Source organism: Typha latifolia, chromosome 10 (genome assembly GCF_019914945.1).
Source record: "Typha latifolia isolate L0001 chromosome 10, TyphaL0001v2, whole genome shotgun sequence".
Taxonomy (NCBI): Eukaryota; Viridiplantae; Streptophyta; class Magnoliopsida; order Poales; family Typhaceae; genus Typha; species Typha latifolia.
The window spans coordinates 785,054-806,110 of NC_133095.1; the positions used below are offsets into that span (position 1 = coordinate 785,054).

General features: G+C 37.6%; 5 protein-coding genes across 6 annotated transcripts; 1 reads left to right on the plus strand and 4 right to left on the minus strand.

Annotated features, from left to right (window-relative positions):
- Positions 1-1,023: 1,023 nt before the first annotated feature.
- On the minus strand, positions 1,024-6,111 carry LOC140797059 (anaerobic nitrite reductase NSHB1-like). Of its 2 annotated transcripts, none has more exons than XM_073150342.1 (4): positions 5,968-6,111; positions 5,760-5,874; positions 5,556-5,672; positions 1,024-1,199 (listed from the first exon to the last, which is right to left on the minus strand). In XM_073150342.1, the coding sequence occupies exons 1-4, from the start codon at positions 6,060-6,062 to the stop codon at positions 1,074-1,076; spliced, it is 453 nt and encodes a 150-aa protein (XP_073006443.1). In that variant the 5' UTR covers positions 6,063-6,111; the 3' UTR covers positions 1,024-1,073. The 2 variants fall into 2 exon arrangements, with proteins under 2 accessions (XP_073006443.1, XP_073006442.1); XM_073150341.1 differs by lacking the exon at positions 1,024-1,199 and adding an exon at positions 5,327-5,452.
- Positions 2,875-3,625, plus strand: LOC140797060 (anaerobic nitrite reductase NSHB1-like). The gene is made up of 4 exons (XM_073150343.1): positions 2,875-2,978; positions 3,055-3,169; positions 3,263-3,379; positions 3,481-3,625. The coding sequence occupies exons 1-4, from the start codon at positions 2,884-2,886 to the stop codon at positions 3,604-3,606; spliced, it is 453 nt and encodes a 150-aa protein (XP_073006444.1). The 5' UTR covers positions 2,875-2,883; the 3' UTR covers positions 3,607-3,625.
- Positions 6,112-6,814: 703 nt separating the features above from the next.
- Positions 6,815-8,466, minus strand: LOC140797058 (plastid division protein PDV2-like). Its single transcript, XM_073150339.1, has 2 exons — positions 8,202-8,466; positions 6,815-7,682 (listed from the first exon to the last, which is right to left on the minus strand). The coding sequence occupies exons 1-2, from the start codon at positions 8,409-8,411 to the stop codon at positions 7,059-7,061; spliced, it is 834 nt and encodes a 277-aa protein (XP_073006440.1). The 5' UTR covers positions 8,412-8,466; the 3' UTR covers positions 6,815-7,058.
- Positions 8,467-9,081: 615 nt separating this feature from the next.
- Positions 9,082-13,692, minus strand: LOC140796329 (uncharacterized). The gene is made up of 11 exons (XM_073149321.1): positions 13,541-13,692; positions 13,326-13,395; positions 12,894-12,980; positions 12,579-12,695; positions 11,827-12,264; positions 11,294-11,715; positions 10,836-10,935; positions 10,670-10,729; positions 10,476-10,562; positions 9,917-10,048; positions 9,082-9,655 (listed from the first exon to the last, which is right to left on the minus strand). The coding sequence occupies exons 1-11, from the start codon at positions 13,657-13,659 to the stop codon at positions 9,341-9,343; spliced, it is 1,947 nt and encodes a 648-aa protein (XP_073005422.1). The 5' UTR covers positions 13,660-13,692; the 3' UTR covers positions 9,082-9,340.
- A 3,277-nt stretch (positions 13,693-16,969) lies between these two features.
- Positions 16,970-21,042, minus strand: LOC140796330 (probable hexosyltransferase MUCI70). Its single transcript, XM_073149322.1, has 6 exons — positions 20,210-21,042; positions 19,595-19,794; positions 19,188-19,364; positions 18,956-19,111; positions 17,953-18,229; positions 16,970-17,543 (listed from the first exon to the last, which is right to left on the minus strand). The coding sequence occupies exons 1-6, from the start codon at positions 20,547-20,549 to the stop codon at positions 17,302-17,304; spliced, it is 1,392 nt and encodes a 463-aa protein (XP_073005423.1). The 5' UTR covers positions 20,550-21,042; the 3' UTR covers positions 16,970-17,301.
- Positions 21,043-21,057: the final 15 nt, after the last annotated feature.

Genomic DNA, 21,057 nt, shown 5'->3' on the forward strand with positions numbered 1-21,057 from the left:
TAAAAATTTGATCCTACTTGTCTTAACTAAAAATAGGGACATTAAAATGAAATTTAAAACATTTAAACAGTTTGGAGCTTGGATTGTGTTCTTGCCTTTTGACTTTGGTTTACTCGTTACTTATTACTGTCTTAATCTTTGGATTAGTAAAGATATTTTGAGCATTTTTTTCAGTAAATTAATACTTGGAAGTAATATCTGAAGAGTATATGAAAGTTGTTGCTTTTTGTTCAAAGGTCATCTTGAAAGTTAAACCTTAAAAGTCTTTTCCTTTAATAAGATCATTATGCCCTTTCTAAAGATTCTTAATTTGATGCCCATACCAGTTAGAGAGTAAACTTAACTAATTGTTATATTTATTAATAAGCTAATAATGTTAGTTTAATAATAGCTATTTGCTTGTCTTGGCTTAGCTTGAGCAGGCTGTACATAAGCTACTGAATTGAATGGCTTGAAGCCAGAAAGGCTTTGTTATATGAATCAAGGCCTCGAGGATTAGCCTTTTACCATCCATGTTATCTTATTAATTCTTACCATTATCTTCCTCCTAATTTTTAGCTTACAATGCTACTCTCTTTAGTTTTATTTCTATGATGGTGGGCGATAGATTGAATGGGAGATGAATGATTGAGTAGGTGAAAAGTAGATTGAATGTAACCTGCTCTGTTCTTAGTTGTAAAATCTAGTTGATCATTAATGAGTAAAGGGCTCTGGATGATGTATACTAAATGCAAGAGTGAGACAGCAGAACCGTGGCCCTTGTCAAAGATGTGGATGCAAATTAATTTATATGTTAACTATAAAATTTTCTCTTCAATTCATGGATTTGTGGAAATATAGAATCTTACACATCCATAATGGTACACAGAACGTTTCGGGAAAGAAGAACTCCTTATAAGTTTAATTGGAAGAAATGCCATTAGTAACTGTTTATTCAAGATCAAATGAAGCAAGACAAGAACTGATCGAACAAACTCAAACATCAACACCGTGACGCATTACAACAGTCCAAGATATAAAGCAAAGAATGCATATTCTGACGACTCGACGATGTTCATCAAAGAAATCGGAATCTACATCTCGGACTTGATAGCTGCAACCAGATGATCATAAGCTTCTGACCATGCTTCCTTCATCTCCGGAGACCACATGTATGGAATTGCCTCTTTAATAGTCTCCAGTAATGCAAACTTTAGAACCTGAACGATCGAATCCAAAACCGTTCTGAGTTTAAATATACTATACAAATTTTATTTGAAATTTTGAGAACTTTTAAATCTCCATCTATACCTCAAAGTGCACGTCAGTAATGCCAGCCTTGACATGAGCAGCAGCCAACTTCGTGAAGGTTGTGCTCCCCACGCTGATCTTCCCAGTCTTCCATAGCTGTGTAGCTGCCTCGCATGTCTGCATTCAAAGCAATCGAAACTAAATTTGCATCATAAAATTGAATCAGGAAATAGATCGACTACAAAAGTTTAAGTTAACATATATATTTACCATGACAAAAACCGACATAGCATGGGCTTTGAGCTTGGGGTTCTTCTCAAGAGGCAAGTTCGAGTCATGCAGGAAAGAGAACCTCTTGGTAGCTGACGGAATGATCTCAAAGAGCCTACAACAGTAAACACAGATCGATATTGTAACAAAAACTATAGCTTGTAAGAAAGTTACATGTTACTTAGTAATCCTAAGATGAGAATTAATTAAGTTGTCACCTCAAGAAGAACTTGAGAGCAAAGGTGGCTGCGTCGTCCTTCATCTCGTTCCATGCGCTAACGACGAGGGTCTCCTGAGCCTTGCTGTAAGCCATTGCTAATGTTGCGAGTAGCTAAACACAGATTAGGAATCAAATAAACACTAGTGTCTTGCTTTAGCTTTGATTGCTTGATGTTCTTCTCCCCCTAGAGGGAGGTGTTTATATAGGCAGAGTAGATGCCTTGTAAGTTTATAGAGTTTGTTTTTTAATTATTGGAAAGATTAGTACAACATGAGAGAGATGAATATAGTGAGTACAGTTGTGGACTTAAATTATAGGATATGAAGGGTACGGGCACGTAGGTGAGTGGCATTAGAGGACACGAAGGATACCCATGTCCAATAGTCAAAAGGTTTGGAGTTGTCATAACAACTAGAAGTCTAGAATAACTATATCAAGAAACCATTTCCAGAGGCTGTTGCTGGTTTTGGAGCTTCTGCCTATCCTTAATATAAGCTATAACTAAAACCAATCCTCAAATTGTTTAAACGTATTAAAATCATTTTAATGGCTTCCCTATTTTAATTAAGAAAAGTTGGATCAAACTTTTAAGTGGAACAACAAGATCTCAAGCAAGCTACAACTCTATTTTAGTCCTTGCCTTGTAGCTGAGGCTTTGTCGACTGTCAATTTCTCCATTTAACCTTGAGTAGTTAATAATAACAACCTGAATAAATTTATCTCAAGTTATATCTGCCCATACTTATCTTTATTAACAACAGGGATACTAAAATGACTTCTAAAGCATTTAAAGAGTTTGATTAATGAAAGCAGTTCCAAAACCAGCAACAGCCTCTGGAAATGGTTTCTTGTTATAGTTATTATATTTGTCATGCCAACTTCAAACCTACACCTATTGGTTCTGATCCCTTCTAATGCCACTCACATACATGTCCTATAGTTTAAGTCCACAACTCATCTTGTAAGCTATTCGTCCCCCATGTTGTGTTAATCTTGTTAATATTAAAAGACAAAGCATAGAAACTTACAGGGTATCTACTCTGCCTATATAAACACTTCCCTTTGGAAGGAGATGAGCATCAAGCAATCAAAGCTAAAGCAAGACACTAGTGTTTTAATTCCTAAGCTGTGTTTAGCTTCTCGCAACTTTAGCGACATTAGCAATGGCTTACAGCAAGGCTCAGGGGACCCTCGTCATTAACGCATGGAACGAGATGAAGGACGACGCTGCCACCTTTGCTCTCAAGTTCTTCTTGAGGTGAAATTTCTCATCTTACGATTACTAAGTAACATGATAAATAATTTTTGTTTACATTGACATGTGTTCATTGTAGACTCTTTGAGATCATTCCATCTGCTACCAAGAGATTCTCTTTCCTGCATGACTCGAGCTTGCCTCTTGAGAAGAACCCCAAGCTCAAAGCCCACGCTATGTCGGTTTTTGTCATGGTAAATTTATATGTCAACATGAACTTTTGTAGTCGATCTATTTCCTGATTCAATTTTATGATGCAAATTCGGTTTCGATTGCTTCGAATGCAGACATGCGAGGCAGCTACGGAGCTATGGAAGACTGGGAAGATCAGAGTGGGAAACACAACCTTCACGAAGTTGGCTGCTGCTCATGTCAAGGCTGGCATTACTGACGTGCATTTTGAGGTATTCACGGAAGTAAAAAAAAAAGCTCGCCGAAATTTCACATAAAATTTGTATAATAATATATTAACTTAGAACGGATTTGGATTGGATCACGTATGCAGGTTCTAAAGTTTGCATTACTGGAGACTATTAAGGAGGCAATTCCATACATGTGGTCTCCGGAGATGAAGGAAGCATGGTCAGAAGCTTATGATCATCTGGTTGCAGCTATCAAGTCCGAGATGTAGATCGATTTCGATTTCTTCGATGAACGTCGATGAGTCGTCGGAATATGCATTCTTTACTTGAGCTTTCTCCTGATCTTGGTGGTGTTTGATGTTGAGTTATATCCCTTCTTGTCTTGCTTCTTTTAGCAGTGAATAAAAGATCTATTCATGTCATTCTGTCTTCCTGCTTCTTTCAGCCTCATGCAATCAAATATGCGTGCCCATTTTGCCTCCACGGCCCGAAGCTAGCCCGAACCCTAAATGGGCCTGGCCCGGCCCTGCCCTGCCTTATATAATGTGATATTTAAATCTAAGCGATTCAATAAAGTGAGGTTATAGAAAAGTCAACCGTGCGAGAGGACTTAAAATATCGAAGGTCTCTTTTTGGGAAGCATTCAATATTATAGATATGAGATATCCTCGTGATTACTTTTCAATAAATATAAGATTATGTCTTAATAACTTAATATGTAAAAGACAAAAAACAAAACTAGAATAAGAATGTTTTTATTCATTTATAGCTAAATTATTTAAAATCTAACATGTTAGTTAACTTCAAGATTTATAAATATAAAAAGTATATATTTTGAGAGATTTACTGCGTACATACAAATATATTAACTTTAGAGGGGGTATTAAAGAGTATACAAACAACATTTTACCTCATATTAAATTACGATTAATTGTATTTTCAACCTTACATCACATTAATTGCAATTTGTAGGTGCAAATACCAAATAACTATCTTATTAGCTGCTTGAGCAGGTTGTACACAAGCCATGCATTCAATTGTCAACATCAAATGGGTTGAAGAAAGCAAGGACTGCTGTTGTTATGGGCATCAAATGCCTTCATTGATGGGAGAGGAGGTGAAACACTAATGGTTAAAAAGATGGGAAATTGTGAAACATAGAGAAATTAAAAGGATGAATAATTGAGTGGTATGCTGTCTTCTATTGTTACAGAAAAATAAATCTTAGGTGTTATTTGTATGCTTATTCTTATGCTAATACATGCAATGCAAGCTCATGCTCTACCCAAGTAAACATATATGGACACCGGGAAGTACTCGATTTCTTATTTTGATTATTCAAGACCCTCGAGATTAGATACAAAAATACTTGATACTAAGCCGTCTAATTTAAATTCAAACTATGTGCATAGCGGAGCTAATGTGCAGAACTAAATGTTATTTAGACATTGCTTTAAATCACCACACGCTGATCTAACAACCGAGTCATTAAGTCAAGCCATTAAGTAATTTTTTTATAATAATTATTTAAGATTCGAGTCGACCATAAGACATTCTTAATTTGAGGGGATTCTTAATTTGAGGGGGGAGGGAGTAGTAACTAGGAAGTTGGTTGGTTAGTTCTCAATTTCCAGATGTGATATTGTGCAATCTGCTCTGTTTTTCACCTTCTTTTTTCTTTCTTCACTTTCTCCCTGTTTTTATTTTTCACAGAAGTTTTTGTTTGCAGTTGTATTATGTATTTGATGACTAAGGCAGTAAGGAAAATCAAAAGTAAGAAGAAACTCACAGCATAAGTCTGAATAGCTAGTACAAATGATATGAATTTTTTATTCAAAACTAAATGAAGCAAGACAAGAACTGAGAAAACTCAACATCACCACAATGGTGTATCACAACACTTGAAGAACAGGACACAAGATATAATTAAGCAAAGAGTGTGCATATTCCGACGACTCATCGACGTTCATCGAAGAAATCGAAATCGATCTACATCTCGGACTTGATAGCTGCAACCAGGTGATCATAAGCTTCTGACCATGCTTCCTTCATCTCCGGAGACCACATGTATGGAATTGCCTCCTTAATAGTCTCCAGTAATGCAAACTTTAGAACCTGCATACGTGATCCAATCCAAAACCGTTCTAAGTTAATATATTATACAAATTTTATGTGAAATTTCGGCGAGCTTTTTTTTTTTTTTTACTTCCGTGAATACCTCAAAATGCACGTCAGTAATGCCAGCCTTGACATGAGCAGCTGCCAACTTCGTGAAGGTTGTGTTCCCCACGCTGATCTTCCCAGTCTTCCATAGCTGTGTAGCTGCCTCGCATGTCTGCATTCAAAGCAATCGAAACCAAATTTGCATCATAAAAATGAATCAGGAAATAGACTACAAAAGTTTCAGTTGACGTATAGATACCATGACGAAGACCGACATAGCATGGGCTTTGAGCTTGGGGTTCTTCTCAAGAGGCAAGCTCGAGTCATGCAGGAATGAGAACCTCTTGGTAGCAGATGGAATGATCTCAAAGAGCCTACAATGAACACATGTCAATGTAAACAAAAACTATTTATCTTTGTTAAGAAAGCTGCATGTTACTTAGTAATCGTAGGATGAGAAGTTTCACCTCAAGAAGAACTTGAGAGCAAAGGTGGCAGCGTCGTCCTTCATCTCGTTCCATGCGTTAATGACGAGGGTCTCCTGAGCCTTGCTGTAAGCCATTGCTAATGTTGCTAAAGTTGCGAGAAGCTAAACAAAGCTTAGGGATTAGTAAAACACTAGTGTCTTGCTCTTAGCTTTGATGCTCTTCTCCTTTCAAGGGGAAGTGTTTATATAGGCAGGTGGCACAGGACTTGAGCTGTCCAATATGGCAAAGGTTACCACATCATGGCAAATTAATATAGTAGGTCAAAGCTTAGGACATCAACTTTGGGGCTTAAATTAGAGGGCATCTAGGATGAGTTCATGTACGTGAGTGGCATTAGAAGGATTAAAAAATAACAAAATCCATTTCCAGTGGATGTTGCTGGTTTTGGAGGTGATGATGATTCTTAATCTAAGCTGGGACTACTGTGCCCTCCACGCAGCTGCACTACTGTAGAGAGAGAGAGACGTGGAGAAGAGTAATAATTAAGTGGGTACATGTATCATGCAAGGAAGTGGGTCATTTTTGTTAATCAAACAGATCATTTTCTCTGTTGCATCCCTAAAATTTTTGCTCTCTAGATCTTCTTATGGCACAGGTAGCTTAATCTGTTACAATATCTACAAATTAAACCAAATTACTGGATGCCTTATATATGTCCACTGACTAGGAGATGTGAAAGTGCTATTGCAATACCTTTGCATATGTTCTATTTTTACAAATTTGTTAACGTAAATATATTGAGTTAAAACTCTTAAAACATACCCCATGGGAAGTTTAAAAAATCAACTAGCAAGCAGCTTTCCTGTATTGCATAAAAACAAAATAATAAGCAAAATAAACATGCAAATACCTCATATTTCATAGAAGAGTCCGCAATAACAAAATATTTACACAATCCCCTGGAGGAAAAAACTTCATACAACACCACAGAACATATAAACTCAACTTATTCAGTTGCGAAGGACTACAAGAGAAGAGAAAATTAATACTTGAGCTAAAGGCTAATCTTCGCTTAGAGGGGCGAATAGGGTTTAAACAAAAAAGTAATTTCTGGCCCAAAAAGATTCACATTATCCAAAGCCGTATCTTATACTGGGAGAAGTAACATCCGGCTCAAATGGGATTTCAACTCTTTCTTTCACGAGACAACGGGCAGTCCCATCTTCAATAACCAGAACCTTGCCAGGAGGGCAGCGAAGAGAAGACCGTCTTTGATCAGCTACTAGATTACTGAACAGCCCTGGAATGTCAAATTTGATGCCACTCTTTCTGAGCATTGGCTTATAGCCAGCAACGCTTAGAATGGACATGACACTAACAAATGTAATCACTGATTTAGCAACCCATCCTATGGCAGATCTTATTGGGGCAGCCTTGTTTGAAGAAGGCCGAGAGGTATGATTCTCCTCTGGTTCATCCGAGCTCTTCTTAGCTTTACGTATGGCTCTCTTGGGGGCATAGTCTGAAGTATATAGATCGTCCAAAACAAACGAGTTGTTAAGGTGGCCTGTGTACGGTGGGAGGATGAGGCCATTGTCATGATCAACTGTTTCACCAGCAAAGGATGCAGCCTCATGAATGACTTCCCATTCCTGTCCTTTATATATCTTCAGTTTGCTTAGCAAGATCTTGCGACTGCAGTCAATCTGGTTTAGAATTGCTTCTCTCTCATATATTTGTTGCTGTTGAAGAGCCTGCCAACATCAAAGTTTGATGTTATTACTTTCCAATTCACCGGTAAATTAAGTGATACAAATTTGTGTGAAGAAAAAACAAAGCACTGCAGGTCTACATACGTTACGTACAGCAAATTAACATCGCAAAGTACCAAGGAATAAATGCCTCTTTGGATGCTTATAGTTAAATCAGAAAGGCCATCATGATAATATCATCATAGATTGCTAGCAAAAGGCTAACCAACAGTTCCGCCAGCCAATCATTATCGGAACAAAATTGCATCTTTCATGATAATATCATCAAATCTTGCAGCTTCTAAAAGTTTTTTTAAAAAAAAAAAAAAGATCCTTTTTACGTGATTCCAAGAGAGAAAAACTTTCCTTAAAATCCAATTTAGCATCCGGAGAATCAATACAAGCCTTTTTTTTTCCCTATAAAACGCAAATAAATCATAATCAAAGAAAGCCCCCAAATTCATCAGATCACAAGAAAACAATTCCATCATCAAACAAGACATGACTACACGAGATTTCGACCTGCAACGCAGTGAGCTGGTGCTCCAGGGATTCGAGGGCGGCTCGAATACCGAGAAGGCTCCCCGTCTCTTCGTCCTCTTCTTCTTCGTCCTCTTCCTCTTCTTTCTGCCCTACTTGCTTATTGGCATCACCCCCGTGGCTGTAATCTGCGATCTTGGATCGCAACTCCGACGCCCGAGCCAAAACCAAACCTATCCCCTCTCCTTCCATAGCTTAAACCCCACTTCTCCTCCTGCTCTTTGGTAGTATTATAGTAAAATATCTAATTACGAAATCTTTTCAGTAAACACCCTATGCTTCATATATTTTTTTGGCCTATAGGCCCTGTAATACAAATTTGCAATTCGAACCCCATCTTTTTCAGCAAAACAACCTCCATGGTCCATTGTGTTAACTGTTTAGTTTCACATCAGCTGAGCCATGGTGTGATTTCAAGATAGTAGAAGTACAGGGTTTGCATCGTAAATTCGCTTAATTGCTACAACACGGTAAAGGTGTTTCTTCTGGGGGCCGTGAAAGTGAAAGGATCTTTGCTGGCCCCCTGGCTGTCCGTTAATTCTTTGCAAATTAACTCCTGCAATTTAGTCTTATTACAGGATTTATAAGATTTTGCAAATCCTATAAATCATCACCTGGGTCTTAGTCTTAATGACATATTTGCAGATGAACTCCTTTTTCCGTTTTTTTAATTTTTTTTTTTTTTTTTTTTTGCAAAAGAGCACCTCCCCTTTCCCACTGATAGGATTGGGTCTGAAATCCCAAGAGGATGTCAAAAAACTTCTCGCACTAGTTTTGCTGAACATTTATAGGACTTAAAAGTTGAAGTTGTCAATCTTAACTTGTTGATGCTTACTAAAGTTGACTAATTTGGACAGCCATCAAAAAGCAAATGTCAACCTTCCTCATTAAAGATCATACCAAAATGTGACATGGTTTCCTTTTCTTTCTGTTTATTTACAGAAATTACAGTGTGCACAGTCTCTATGTACACATTTACCAGCTCTTCTTTTACAGAAAAGCGAGAAGAATTGAAAACTCGGGCCAAAAAAATGAATGAAAACAATCTTCATCCAATCTGACATGCACAATTTGATAGCAGATCCGTCTGGAGTTGTTGTGTTAATTAAAGATGGATGCTGTCAGTTTATATGAGGAAATACCAAATCTCTAGATAGCAAATACCGGAAACTCGAGTTGTAAGGAACCCACTCGACGATCTTGTTTGATCTCCTCTGCTGGCATCTCTGTATTGCCATTCGTAGAGTCTCGGGAAGATAACGCTGAACCATGTCCACCATAGCCTCTGAAGTTAATTTCATTTCCTTTGCATATGAATCTATAGCCTTTGGAAGAAGGATCTTTTGTTCCTTCCATATACTGACAGTTGCCCGAATGAACTCTTCTTTGGCAGCTTGAAGCTGTTGAAACAATCTCCTAGGCGTATATACTCTGACCTGCAGAAAAATTCAAAACTAAGCACCACGCCACTTGTTATGTATAGTTTATTGAAGACGTTCTTATTCGTACACAATTCAATTCAATGCAATCAATGTAAAACATCGCTAGGGAGGCCATATTTATATCTTTCTGTAGACGTGTACTGACCTAAAGACATGAAGTTTGATTTTTTTTTTGTTCTCATGGTGGTGGTCATGCACTCAAGTTTTCATCAAATATTACGAGAGAAAAATGCAGTTAAGACTTAAGAGGCTTACCGCAGGATCAGAGTGGCTTCCCGAACAAAGTGCAAAACGTAGAAGAGGTTCGGGTTGCTCAATAGAATACGCTTGCCACTCATTTCCTGCTTTGTGCTTCTTCATCTTTGCGTAAAGTAAAGTCCGGAGCCACTGCAAGGAAAGGAAGTGCTACATTAATTTCACTGGAAAACACTTAGCTGAAGATGTTTCATGATTTCATCAGTGACAAGAAAATTGCAATAGACTGTTGAAACAATTTTCTTTTCAATGATCATAGTAGGAGGAAGCCTGTTTCATCATAAACGACTTCCCTTAAGATGATTAAACATAGTCGTTTTCTAATTTATAATCTATGGAAGTGTTTGTTTTCTCTAGATTCCAAGAGTCCACGATGGCTGTATAAGTTCCTGGCATTTCTGACTTTATGACCAATGAGGTCTCGATTCTGGCAAGTGGCATGAGAACAACCATGATCATTGCATAAAATGCTAGATCTCCAGTCTCTAGGTGCTTATGACTGAAAACCTCAGAAGCATTATGCATGCAAGTTAGAAGCTGAGAAAGATGAGAGGCATACCTGTCCAGGAGAATATGTATGGCATCCCAGAATCAGACCCTGTATTGTGGCTGCATTTATGAACCGTCCACCTACTCTGAATGTCGCCTGACATCAAGACAATTATCATAAGGTTATACTTCGTCTCTGAACATAGTGTAAATAATGCTTCCTCTCATTTTACCATTTCCTTGTATTTATGTGTGTAATCTTACCTTTACAAGTAGTGACGTCTTCTTCACATTATTTTGTGGCATACCATATACTAAATATGCCTGCAGAACCCCAAGAAACAAAATCACTTATTTAGGCAAATTGAGAATATACATCCGTAAGAAAGTGCATTGTAAAAAAGATATATAGCAGGAGAAAAACCATTACATGCATCAATAAAGCATTGTGTATGTTGATCCAGAAGGCTATCTTTTCATCATTGTTCAGCTTGCTAGGATCAACTGTTTCGAGGCGATGAACAAATGAACTGAAACAAAAAGATCCAGTCTGGAGCTTTGAGAATTATTAGTAAGGAATAACTTAATAATTAAATTTCTAGATCCAATCGAATGGTTGTTTAAGAATTAGCAGAATGCTTACATCACTGATTTGCAGTGAGTGATTATGTGCACCAAGGATCATTTGATCCATCAAAGTATATTGTTCGGTTACCAATTGAAGTGCATACTGAAATGTCTCTCATAATTAGCATGAATTATAGTGGAAAAAGAGAGAAGAGAGTAGGCATGCAACAAAAACTAGCTTAATCAATATTACTTGCACTGGTTTACAAGCATGAGGTATAATATAATCGTTTGATATCCTATAAAATGAAAGCAACTCACTTGTAATTTTGTAGCAAATCTTTGACATCCCTCAGTCTTCGACGATCCCGACAAATCAAAGGCACCTCTACCATTGCACTGTATGGTCCACTGAATTCTTTCAATCCTTCAACACGGAAAGGATTTATCAACCGAGCATCAAGAGTAGATTCTCTTTTAAATCCAGGGCTCCACACTTCTCCCATATTTCTGGGAGAAACTCCGCTCATTGATGAGAAAGATGAGGTAGGGGAAGATGTGGTGGCATGATAGATCAGTGGAGGGTCTGCAAGTTTACAGTATATCCCAGCCATGCATCTAACCATTTCTTCAGAAAGTTTATTAGGAGTCTCTGGGATGTGATCAGCAATATTTGTACCAAGATAATCAGCTAAGCTTATCACCCCTGAATTAGCATTTTCTCCCCCCTGCTTCTGAGGCTTCTGAGCAATGGAAACCACAACCAAAAGGAATTAGAATAATTTGTATTGTCATGGAACTGAGCTTCTTAATCAAGTAAGCTTGAAGATCAAATAAACTATAGATCAATTTACCGCAATAGAGGACAAAGGCTGTGAGTAGCTCGAGCGGAGAGCTCTAGCAAGACTTCCTTCTGACGGTGATATTCTAGCTGAACTAACTGCTCGCTGTGAGAGTGAAGAATGGCTACGTTGAACACTGGGTCCTTCTTGCTTCTCTGAGAAAAGTACAGAAGAACGTTGCATATCCGGGTCAATCTGCTTCTTAGGGAGCTTTAGATGATTAGGCTTAACTGCTGGCTTTCCTCCCTTGGAAGAGTTGTCAAGCTTTGGAGTTTCTTGAAACTGCCCTGACTGGAATCTTGATGGCTGCTTTGAAGAGTCTTTTCCAGTGGGAGACAATGCTGATATTTGCTGATCAAAAGCTTTACGGTAGAGTGATAAGAGATACTGCTCCAAGTGCATAACCTCTATCTCTAAAACAGCAATTTCCTTTATCAATTCCTTGGCGGGCTGAAACATCACAGAAGCAAATATAAATAATCACTAAAACAGAGAACTTAATGGAGGTTAGCCTACAAAGAAAAGAGGTACTGAAATATCTCAATAGTCAAAATCAAAATGATAATCTAAAATATGAACCTGCCTTCATGATATAGTAGAATATCATGGAAATTACATTGATAATCAAGTAATTTAAACGGTCCTGTTCAAAGCAGAAATCCTTTCAATCCACAGATGTTAAAATTTACTTCCTAAAGATAACTTCCTTGATAGAGGATGATTAAATATTTTAACTCCAATACATAGAATTAAGTAAGAGTTACCTTTGGCATTGAGCTATCATGAGACAAATTAATTGCAGATGCTTTATATCCCACTGCTTTTTCTAGAACAGCGCGCACCCCCAACTGATCCTGTAGCCTTCCCTCAAGTTGTAAAATCTGCAGCACAATATCAAATCAAGTCAAGGAACTGATGCAGAATATGACTTCCATGAATTGTCTAACAAGTAAGAGCTGAGTTATCAAGTGATTAGCAGGGCATAGCACATGATGTACTTTGGAAGTCTAAAGTCTAAAGTGCTTTCCATGTGGAAGGTGATCTACTACTTCACAAAACTATATCAGATCTCTGAATACCTCTTGTTTCAAGGAGCTTTGGACCTCTGCTCCAGGCAATATTTTCTTTTTTATTCCACCACATTGGCCTTCCATATTTACAGTATCCTGGCAACCAAAAAGAATCCATAAACAAGTACATCTCAGTAACTCCACTATGAAAGGAAACTAGATTTAGTCAGTAAGGAGCATTCCGTAATGCCAATTATCTGAAGCATAATTCAGTAGAAACCACCTATCATGCAACCCTAGGAGTTTCATCAAATTCAAGAAGTCAGTGATATGATATCTAAATTTCCACTTTAAGATTATAATGACCAAGTAATCCAACAGAACCCTGGTTAATATATATACATATATATGCTAATGTTTCTTGTGCATCCAAATAGCAAGAGTACCTAGCATTACAAATCCAAGTTATGCTTGAAGAGAAGAGAGACGACAAGAAATTACCAACTCAGAATGATTGCTGTATTTAGGGGAAGAATCCATTTTATCTTTCCTAACCACCTCATCAGAAACCCTGTCATTAAGAACTAACAACAATTAGGAAAGGGTATATTCGAGAAATTCCAAATCTATTCGTAGGGTGTACTGTGTACATATAACCACTAATCCAACAGAAGCAAAAGTAGGTAGAAAGATACATCCATAAAACATCAAGCTACCTCCTGGAATACTTGTTCTTAAGAGATTCATCGATGGAATCCACTGCCTTGACAAAGGGATTATGGCCTTTCACCTCCTGCATTTGGATAACATGGCTTGCCTCAAGCTCCATTTGCATGATGTTTTCAGAAAGAGAGCTCTGCAAGCATCACTGAAATTTCCCAATGCTAAATCGTTAACAAACACCCAATAGATAGTGACACTATCAAATGCAGACAAAGAAAACATCATTTTTTGCTCAAGAAAAGAATAGTAAGAGCCTGTTAAAGAGGAAAGAGATTACCTTGGTGAGTTGCAGAGAAGTGGAATAGCCCAACAACCAATGATCACAAAAGTCAAATGGAGCTTCAGATATCTCTCCTCCCACTAATTTCCAAAATGTCTTCCAGTTTGCTGAGCTACCAACCAAATCATTCTCAAGAATCAACAAGCATTTGGAAAAGCTCTAAGCCTAAGAAAGGAAAGAGTTTAACTGCTAAACCATAGAGCTTTTATAGGCTCACACTCGCACAACCACTCAATAATTTCTGAAAAGGACATTTGACCATCACAAATTCTAAAACGCTTTAGCTTTTTAATTTACTTTAGTGCAGATAAAATAGTGAACAGTGGAACTTTGTTGAGGTCACGTAGGGGGCATTAATTATCAAAGACCAATTCGTTACGCTTTTCCTTTACTTGTAGCAGAGGATCAGAAAGAAAGGACATCTCAACACACACACGTTTTGCATTAATGCAAGTTCATGGGATGCCATTATGTACTTAAGCCTCACTCTTATTTATGTACGAAGCCATGCATACCATTATTTAGACAATATTTTTCTTTTCTCTTTATTCCTTTCTTTTCTTGACCAAAATCCAGCTTCCCAGAATTACTACGAGTGTATCGCAGATCTACTCTCAAGAACTCCAATTTGTTAAGACATGGCTGCCACTAATAATGAAAGATTAGTTCAATACAAGACAAAAAATATGTACTGATGTCTATTGATACAAACAGAAACAGGGACAAGACATGTGGTTAGATTAATGTAATGGTAGACCCCAAGTAGAGTATTCAGCACTAAAGACAATATTGGTTTTGTCCAAAGAATGTTTAAAACTTTTTTAAAGGCTAAAAGAAAAGGAAAAACAACCCTCAAAAGGGACGAAAGTGAGGGATAAAGGAGGTATTCTGTACTCCAAGGAAGCTGGCTCTACTGGGCTCTTCTTCTTGTTTGGAAACTAATATAATCTCAAAAGAAAACCCGGGATACCCAAGTTGTCCTCAGTTCCCAAGAGCTTAATGCTTGTCAAAGAATCCAGTAATAATATGATTTGCCACTGGTTGGGCTTCTGCAGTACCAAGGCGAGAAGCAAGTGTGTGGGTAAAGTGGCCACCATAACTTTACACACTTTTCCCGTTCCCATGAGAGCTATCAGGAAAAGGATTACCTTTTCCTAAAGTACTAATGGAGTGGGTTGAAGAAGAAGAGAGAAAGAAAACCAAAGTCTTCCTGTAACCACTTGGGTTTGGAGCTTTGCACGTTGAGTATTCTATTCAACGGTGAGACGACTCATGGAATAGAATATGCAATAAAGGTTATTCTATGTGGTTGGTTAATGGTTCTGAATGGAGTGGAATGGTAGTTGGTCCTCTGGTATGTAGTAAATGGTGGGTCATATGTAATTTCCCATTGCAAGATATTATCAGTTTAAATTTTGTAATCTTTGGATTGAGAAAGTCGGATATCTTCTTTAAAATCATATATATATATATATATATATATATATACATATAATTTTGAACTCGTTTCACTTCCTTTATATATTACATGTGACTATACTTATTATCACTACTCATTCTCAAACACTTTTAATTTTACTAAACACTAATAATCATGACTAAAGTGACTCTTAAAATTTTCACATCTAAAAATCACTTTTTCCCAGTTATTTTCTATCAACCAAACATGTGAGAAATTTAAGCTTAAATATAATTCGTGTAAAGAATCATTAAAATTTCGCATCTTAATTTCGCACAAGAGGAATAAAGTAAAAATATACTAACCATTTAATAAAATATTGGCGATGTTTTTCTTTTTCTGACCGTTAATGTTACAACCCCAAACTATTCTATTTGTTAACTAGACATTTCTTGCTTAAGAAATTAAAAAAGGGGGAAAACTAAACGTTTCTTGCTTAGAAAAAGCTGAAGTTGCATAAATAAGCCCATCATTTAAAAAACTCTAATTAATGTTTGGGGAATGTAAATACTTAGTCCAAGATCAGCAAACAATATCCAGTACTTCTGTTCTAGATTACCATGCTGGTCTCTAAGCTGCACAATTAATGACTTTATAGCAATGATGTGCCCTAAGCCCAACAACTACAAGATAATACAAGATTAACAGACATGCTCGAAGTTTGATGCAATAATAGAGCTGTGAAATATAATTTCTTTGTTATATATATGTCAATGCCACATGGATGAGCTACACTTTCCTGCCTAATTTGAGATTGATATCCGGAAAAGATGCCCATGTGTGATGTGCCCACATACTAGGTCTGATGCCATTCATCATCACACTCTCTACCTAGGTTTTTGAACCTTTTCTTATTCTTTACTGCAAGGTCAAAAGCCATCAGAATCCAATGTCCTTTCTAATCAAAATTCACAACAAGGTTCACAACTAAGCTTAATCTTAATTTTGATGTCATCCATACTTACGTGCAGTTAATAATCATTATGGAAGGATAAATCACTCCATAAATATTGAATAAAATAAGCACTAACAGTTCAGAACATCCTAATAAATTTCATGAGATCATCAATGTAAATCTATGCTATTTCAACGCAAGCAAGAAGACTAGAAGACCGACCAATATGACCGTAAATTACATTATCAAAATAGATTTAGATAAACTATGTCTAGAGATGAGTTAGGAACATATAAAAGAACCGACGCAGAAAACCATAGCTTTAAAAGCCCATCCACCCACCACCAAATCCAATACACTTATAAAGCTAAAGATAGGGGGAAATAGAGGCTACAGAATTAATATTATACTACAAGATTAACAAGCATCGTCGGCGGGAATCAGGGTTCCCTTCTCCCGGAGTTGTGTGTGCAAAAAGGACCGTCAGGGTAAGTGTGCTTGATTGATATAACAGTGATTGAAAGCACAGTGGGGGTAAAAGAGGAAGGACGCGAAAAAAAAGCAAAAAAAAAATTGCAGGAAAGCCATACTATTTCCATCATCTTTTCCAAAAGCTGAGACACTTGAAATAAATAAAGGAGTACGTGAGTTTGGTAGAGATTTGTACAACATAAACGACGAGAGAACTTTCCAAGAGGAATAAGACATGCAGTCAAATGCTGACTAGCTTATAGTTGCACAGATAATGGCCAGATGACAATATAGGACACCTTTGGCACGAGTGGAAATACTAAATGACCAGCATGCATTGAGAATTTCCTTGATGCACATCATCGAATAAATGGTTAATAGGCAAATTCATGTTACATTCCAAGGAGATTCAAAAATCATTCTCCTGCATCACTTGGGTAGGTCAGTCTTCTTCTACAGGTAAAAGTCATCCTAACACTAAAATTTGTTATATGCAATTGAACGAAGAACATTAGATCTAACAACTAGACTAACATTGTGGACCCTAAAATATGTAAGAAAGATCGATCATTACATGAAGATTATCAGTTGATGCATTTATCCACCAGTAAATGAGAAATATGCTTCATGGAGGTAAAGTCCAATTTCCTCAACTACCTTGCCTTAGAAGAAGTGGTTTGACCTTGCGCTTGTGGCCCATACTGTTCACAAGATCCTTGCGAGCACATACTGGAAATATATTGACTCCTGGTATCTTCAAACGCCTCAAAACGTAAGGAAAACTAAGTTGATCTCGAGATGTGAACCGAACCACCTCATTAAACCAAAGGCACATGAAGAGATTTGTTGATGGTGTGTGCTCCCTCACAATCACTGAGGCTTCTGCTAGAGCTGCAAAGGTAATAAATCACTATAGCAACAAGTTGCATAGACATTAATAACTCATACTAAATTTGTATTTGGTATCTTCTTAAAGAGTTCTTTGCAGAATAGACACTCAACATCCAAGTGAACATGATGAAAAGATTTTGATGTTTACTTCATCTGGCAATTGGCTGGACGTCCATTTCGCGACTTATGGTTCTGCTTCTTGCTAGTTACTACCCTTGCTCCAATTTAATCAAGATGTTAGTCTACTAGTGAATCTTACACTCTAGAGTCACCAAAGGGAAAAAAATGTTTACACCCAAATTATCATATCAATCTGAAGTGTTAGTGTTAAGTGTTAACACATTAGAAAGTATGCATGTTCTTGTGCATTTGTTATAGATTGGCAGATTAGGTACAATTAGGAGCTAACCTTTCTTTCCATTCAGTCTCTTGTCATCAGGAACACCATCTCGGCTATACTGATTTAACTGCACCTCTACCTCTTCGGAAGTTGCCTTGTGCTTCTTCACAACTGCTTTTGCCTCATCATGCAGATTACTTCGTGCTCCATGCTCAGAAATAGCAAAAACAGATTTTGTATGCCAAAGAAGTGCCTCCAGCACACCTATTGGATCTCTTTTGAACTGAGATTTTGAGTCCACCCAAATCGAATACCTTGCTTCAGGAAAAAGGCGATGGCTCAACATCTGAAGCAGAAATCAACAAATACTTCGTCAAAGTAAATATTAAAAAGAAATAAAAGGAGAAAACAACAAAATCCTAACAAGGGACTATTCGATCTGCAAAGCCATAAGTAGAAAAGTCCAATGATGTGACATAGTCAATCATCCTTTCTCCTAAGGAAACATGTGCTACATTGTTAAAAGAAGCAAATTTAACATATAACTAGAGGAATGCAAAAAGAACAGCTTTTAGACTTCATAAAGTCATTCTCTGTTCACCAATGTTTATTAGGCAAACAAAGGAAATTATAAACAAGAAGATTGCCAAGCACAATTTTCAGTAGGGCCTAAATGTTTACCATTTTTCTAAAAGTGAGTAACATAGTTGTGGAAAACCTGATTCAGTCATCCTGATGAGCACCGAGTATTTCTAAATGCATTTGGATACATGACGAGAAGATATCAGCAAACAAGTAGAATAAGTATTTTTATGCAGTGAAATACCGTTGCAACAATATTAGCGGCAAATCAGGAGTAACGAGTGAACTAGATAAACTACTTGCACAACAATGGAGCTACTGTGTACCATATCCAACTAAAATAGCATGAAAACTCCAAACAACTAGTAATTAGTAAAAATAAGCTCTCTGGACTATTTACTAATCATACAGAATAATGCATCTAGACAATAAAAGCAAATATTAGCAATAATATAGTACAACATATAAAAGCAAATGAAATGTAACTTACCTTAGGTATTTTCCCATTCAACCGTTGATCTGAGAAAGGAAGATTCCTGACAACAACAATGCGCCATCTACCTATCATGTGGTTGTCACCGATTACTTTTCCTTCAGCTTCCTGGGCTGAGCGAGTGACGACATCCCAGAATGCCACATAGCAAACCTGCACAGCAGGAAATAGATTACTCGTAAAAAAGAAGAAATATCATGACACGGCAATGACCACAGATTAAAGTTACCTTCTCAATAGATGCCTCTGTCATCCCAATAGGTTGGTAAAGATCATCCCCACCGCCAAATGCACAAGTAGATACAACAGCTTTGCAAGTTTGCATATAACGTTTATCATTGTCAGAAACTGTAAACCCTCCTATCTCACTGTAAAAGCCACAATGCACCACAGCACTTTCCTTCACCTGAAACAATCGTGTGTGCTCATATATGTCAAGACAAAGTGAGATTAGGTAAAAAAAACAGAGAGGCATTGGAAGATACAACCGAGTCTCACATGCTCATTTAACTACATTGGATAGCAAAAATTATCAACTAAGAAACTAATAGGCAAGATCACACAAAACAAGCGATGAATTTCCAAACGGATGTCAAATAACTAAAATTAAAGGATTGCATAGGTTAAAAATAGAACCTTGAAGCTTTCTTCTCTTTCATGAAGCGTCTGATATCCAGTGAATAGATTAAATCTTGCCGCTTCTACAGGCTGCAGTAATTGTGTAGCATTGCCTTCATCAGATCTGTACAAAACTCTCTTTACGGAATAATTTGAACCCCCAGTTGCAGGGAATTCCAGAGTCACTACTTTTTCTGGACTAAGGATTTTCAGACAAGCTGTCAATACCATATTACAAGTCTATAAGCAAAGGGTTTCTTAAAGTTGCATCTCCAAGTTACAAAAGACAAGAATGTACATAATTCGCATAAAATATCTTATTATTAGAAATCTAGCAGAAAGCTTTAGAACGCCTAGTAACCCAATTATTTATAGAATCCAGCTAGTTCAAAACATACGTTTCCCTACTCGTCACGTTGTACACTACTCTGACAAATGTTGCTATTTTTGTGAGCTCAATTTGAAGAACTAGAGCAATTTCAATTTATAATCGTAGCAAATTCAATCATAAATAACGAATTTCTTCCATTACTTCTAAGGAGCTTGTAAATCAGATGACAATAGTAATTCCGTAATTCCATGATAACATTATACAAAAGTAATAGAAAAGGCAACTAATTCCACGGATCTTACGCTTTCTCACGATTCTAGAAGTATTGCCGGGTTTATGTATGTTTCCCATGGAGACGGGATGCGATTTCCCCTCCTCGTGGGCCGGAACCGACTTCTGTGTGACGGTGACCGGATCCGGTTGGGGCAGCTCGCGTGGCAGACGCACGAGCTTCGGGAATTCAAAGAAGAACAATGCTAGCAACGGGAAGAAGAGTAGGACGGGCCACCACCGCATCGCCTTCCTAACGACTCGGGGGAGGAGCTCCGGCCGCCGGCGGCGGGCCCGCTTCTTGCGCCTAGGGCGGATCCAGACTTTGTCCTCGTCGTCGTCGGAGACGGAGATCGAGATGCTTTGGATCATGGAGGAAGACGTCGCGCGGATCGGAGAGATCGGAATTGGACTCGGGCACCGGGTGTTGCATGCGTCGATTGGAAGAGAGAGATGGAGTAGCCACTTTTTCTTTAAACTCTAGAAGGTGAGCTGGACAAAGAGAGCCTTATATAATATAAATATAAAGACACATAGGCCTTATTAAACTTTTAGCCAATAAATATAATATTTTAATCTAATCTCTAAGTCTACCGCAGAGCTATTGCTCCAGCTGCCGTGCCGAGCAACTTATCTCTGAAACAGGTCGGTCCAGTACTCTGGTTGCGTCCGAGCAACTTATGGCTAAAAGTGATCACGATTTGCAGCAGCACAATATAAACTTTCGTGTATACTTTTTTATTTCCAAATGCGTAGTTTTTTTTAATAGATCGAGAGCCACGGCTAACCATACACGCCAAATAAAAGGGTTAATCCTAGATTAGAGGACTGAATCAACTTCTTAACAAATAAACCACAGCTGCTTAAACCATACAATAAT

What these genes read in the sequence shown, in the direction of transcription:
- LOC140797060 (XM_073150343.1), top strand. Translation starts at nt 2,884, where the DNA reads ATGGCTTACAGCAAGGCTCAGGGGACCCTCGTCATTAACGCATGGAAC. An exon ending in GCTCTCAAGTTCTTCTTGAG is followed by an intron (nt 2,979 to 3,054) that starts GTGAAATTTCTC and finishes TGTTCATTGTAG; the next exon opens with ACTCTTTGAGATCATTCCAT. An exon ending in TTACTGACGTGCATTTTGAG is followed by an intron (nt 3,380 to 3,480) that starts GTATTCACGGAA and finishes TCACGTATGCAG; the next exon opens with GTTCTAAAGTTTGCATTACT.
- LOC140797059 (XM_073150342.1), bottom strand. Translation starts at nt 6,062, where the DNA reads ATGGCTTACAGCAAGGCTCAGGAGACCCTCGTCATTAACGCATGGAAC. An exon ending in CTATGTCGGTCTTCGTCATG is followed by an intron (nt 5,673 to 5,759) that starts GTATCTATACGT and finishes CTTTGAATGCAG; the next exon opens with ACATGCGAGGCAGCTACACA. An exon ending in TTACTGACGTGCATTTTGAG is followed by an intron (nt 1,200 to 5,555) that starts GTATTCACGGAA and finishes TCGATCGTTCAG; the next exon opens with GTTCTAAAGTTTGCATTACT.
- LOC140797058 (XM_073150339.1), bottom strand. Translation starts at nt 8,411, where the DNA reads ATGGAAGGAGAGGGGATAGGTTTGGTTTTGGCTCGGGCGTCGGAGTTG. An exon ending in ACCAGCTCACTGCGTTGCAG is followed by an intron (nt 7,683 to 8,201) that starts GTCGAAATCTCG and finishes TGATGTTGGCAG; the next exon opens with GCTCTTCAACAGCAACAAAT.
- LOC140796329 (XM_073149321.1), bottom strand. Translation starts at nt 13,659, where the DNA reads ATGCAAATGGAGCTTGAGGCAAGCCATGTTATCCAAATGCAGGAGGTG. An exon ending in ATGATAGCTCAATGCCAAAG is followed by an intron (nt 12,265 to 12,578) that starts GTAACTCTTACT and finishes GTGATGTTTCAG; the next exon opens with CCCGCCAAGGAATTGATAAA. An exon ending in ACAATGCTTTATTGATGCAT is followed by an intron (nt 10,730 to 10,835) that starts GTAATGGTTTTT and finishes GGGGTTCTGCAG; the next exon opens with GCATATTTAGTATATGGTAT.
- LOC140796330 (XM_073149322.1), bottom strand. Translation starts at nt 20,549, where the DNA reads ATGATCCAAAGCATCTCGATCTCCGTCTCCGACGACGACGAGGACAAA. An exon ending in TTCTAGAATCGTGAGAAAGC is followed by an intron (nt 19,795 to 20,209) that starts GTAAGATCCGTG and finishes TGGTATTGACAG; the next exon opens with CTTGTCTGAAAATCCTTAGT. An exon ending in GAGACTGAATGGAAAGAAAG is followed by an intron (nt 17,544 to 17,952) that starts GTTAGCTCCTAA and finishes TTACCTTTGCAG; the next exon opens with CTCTAGCAGAAGCCTCAGTG.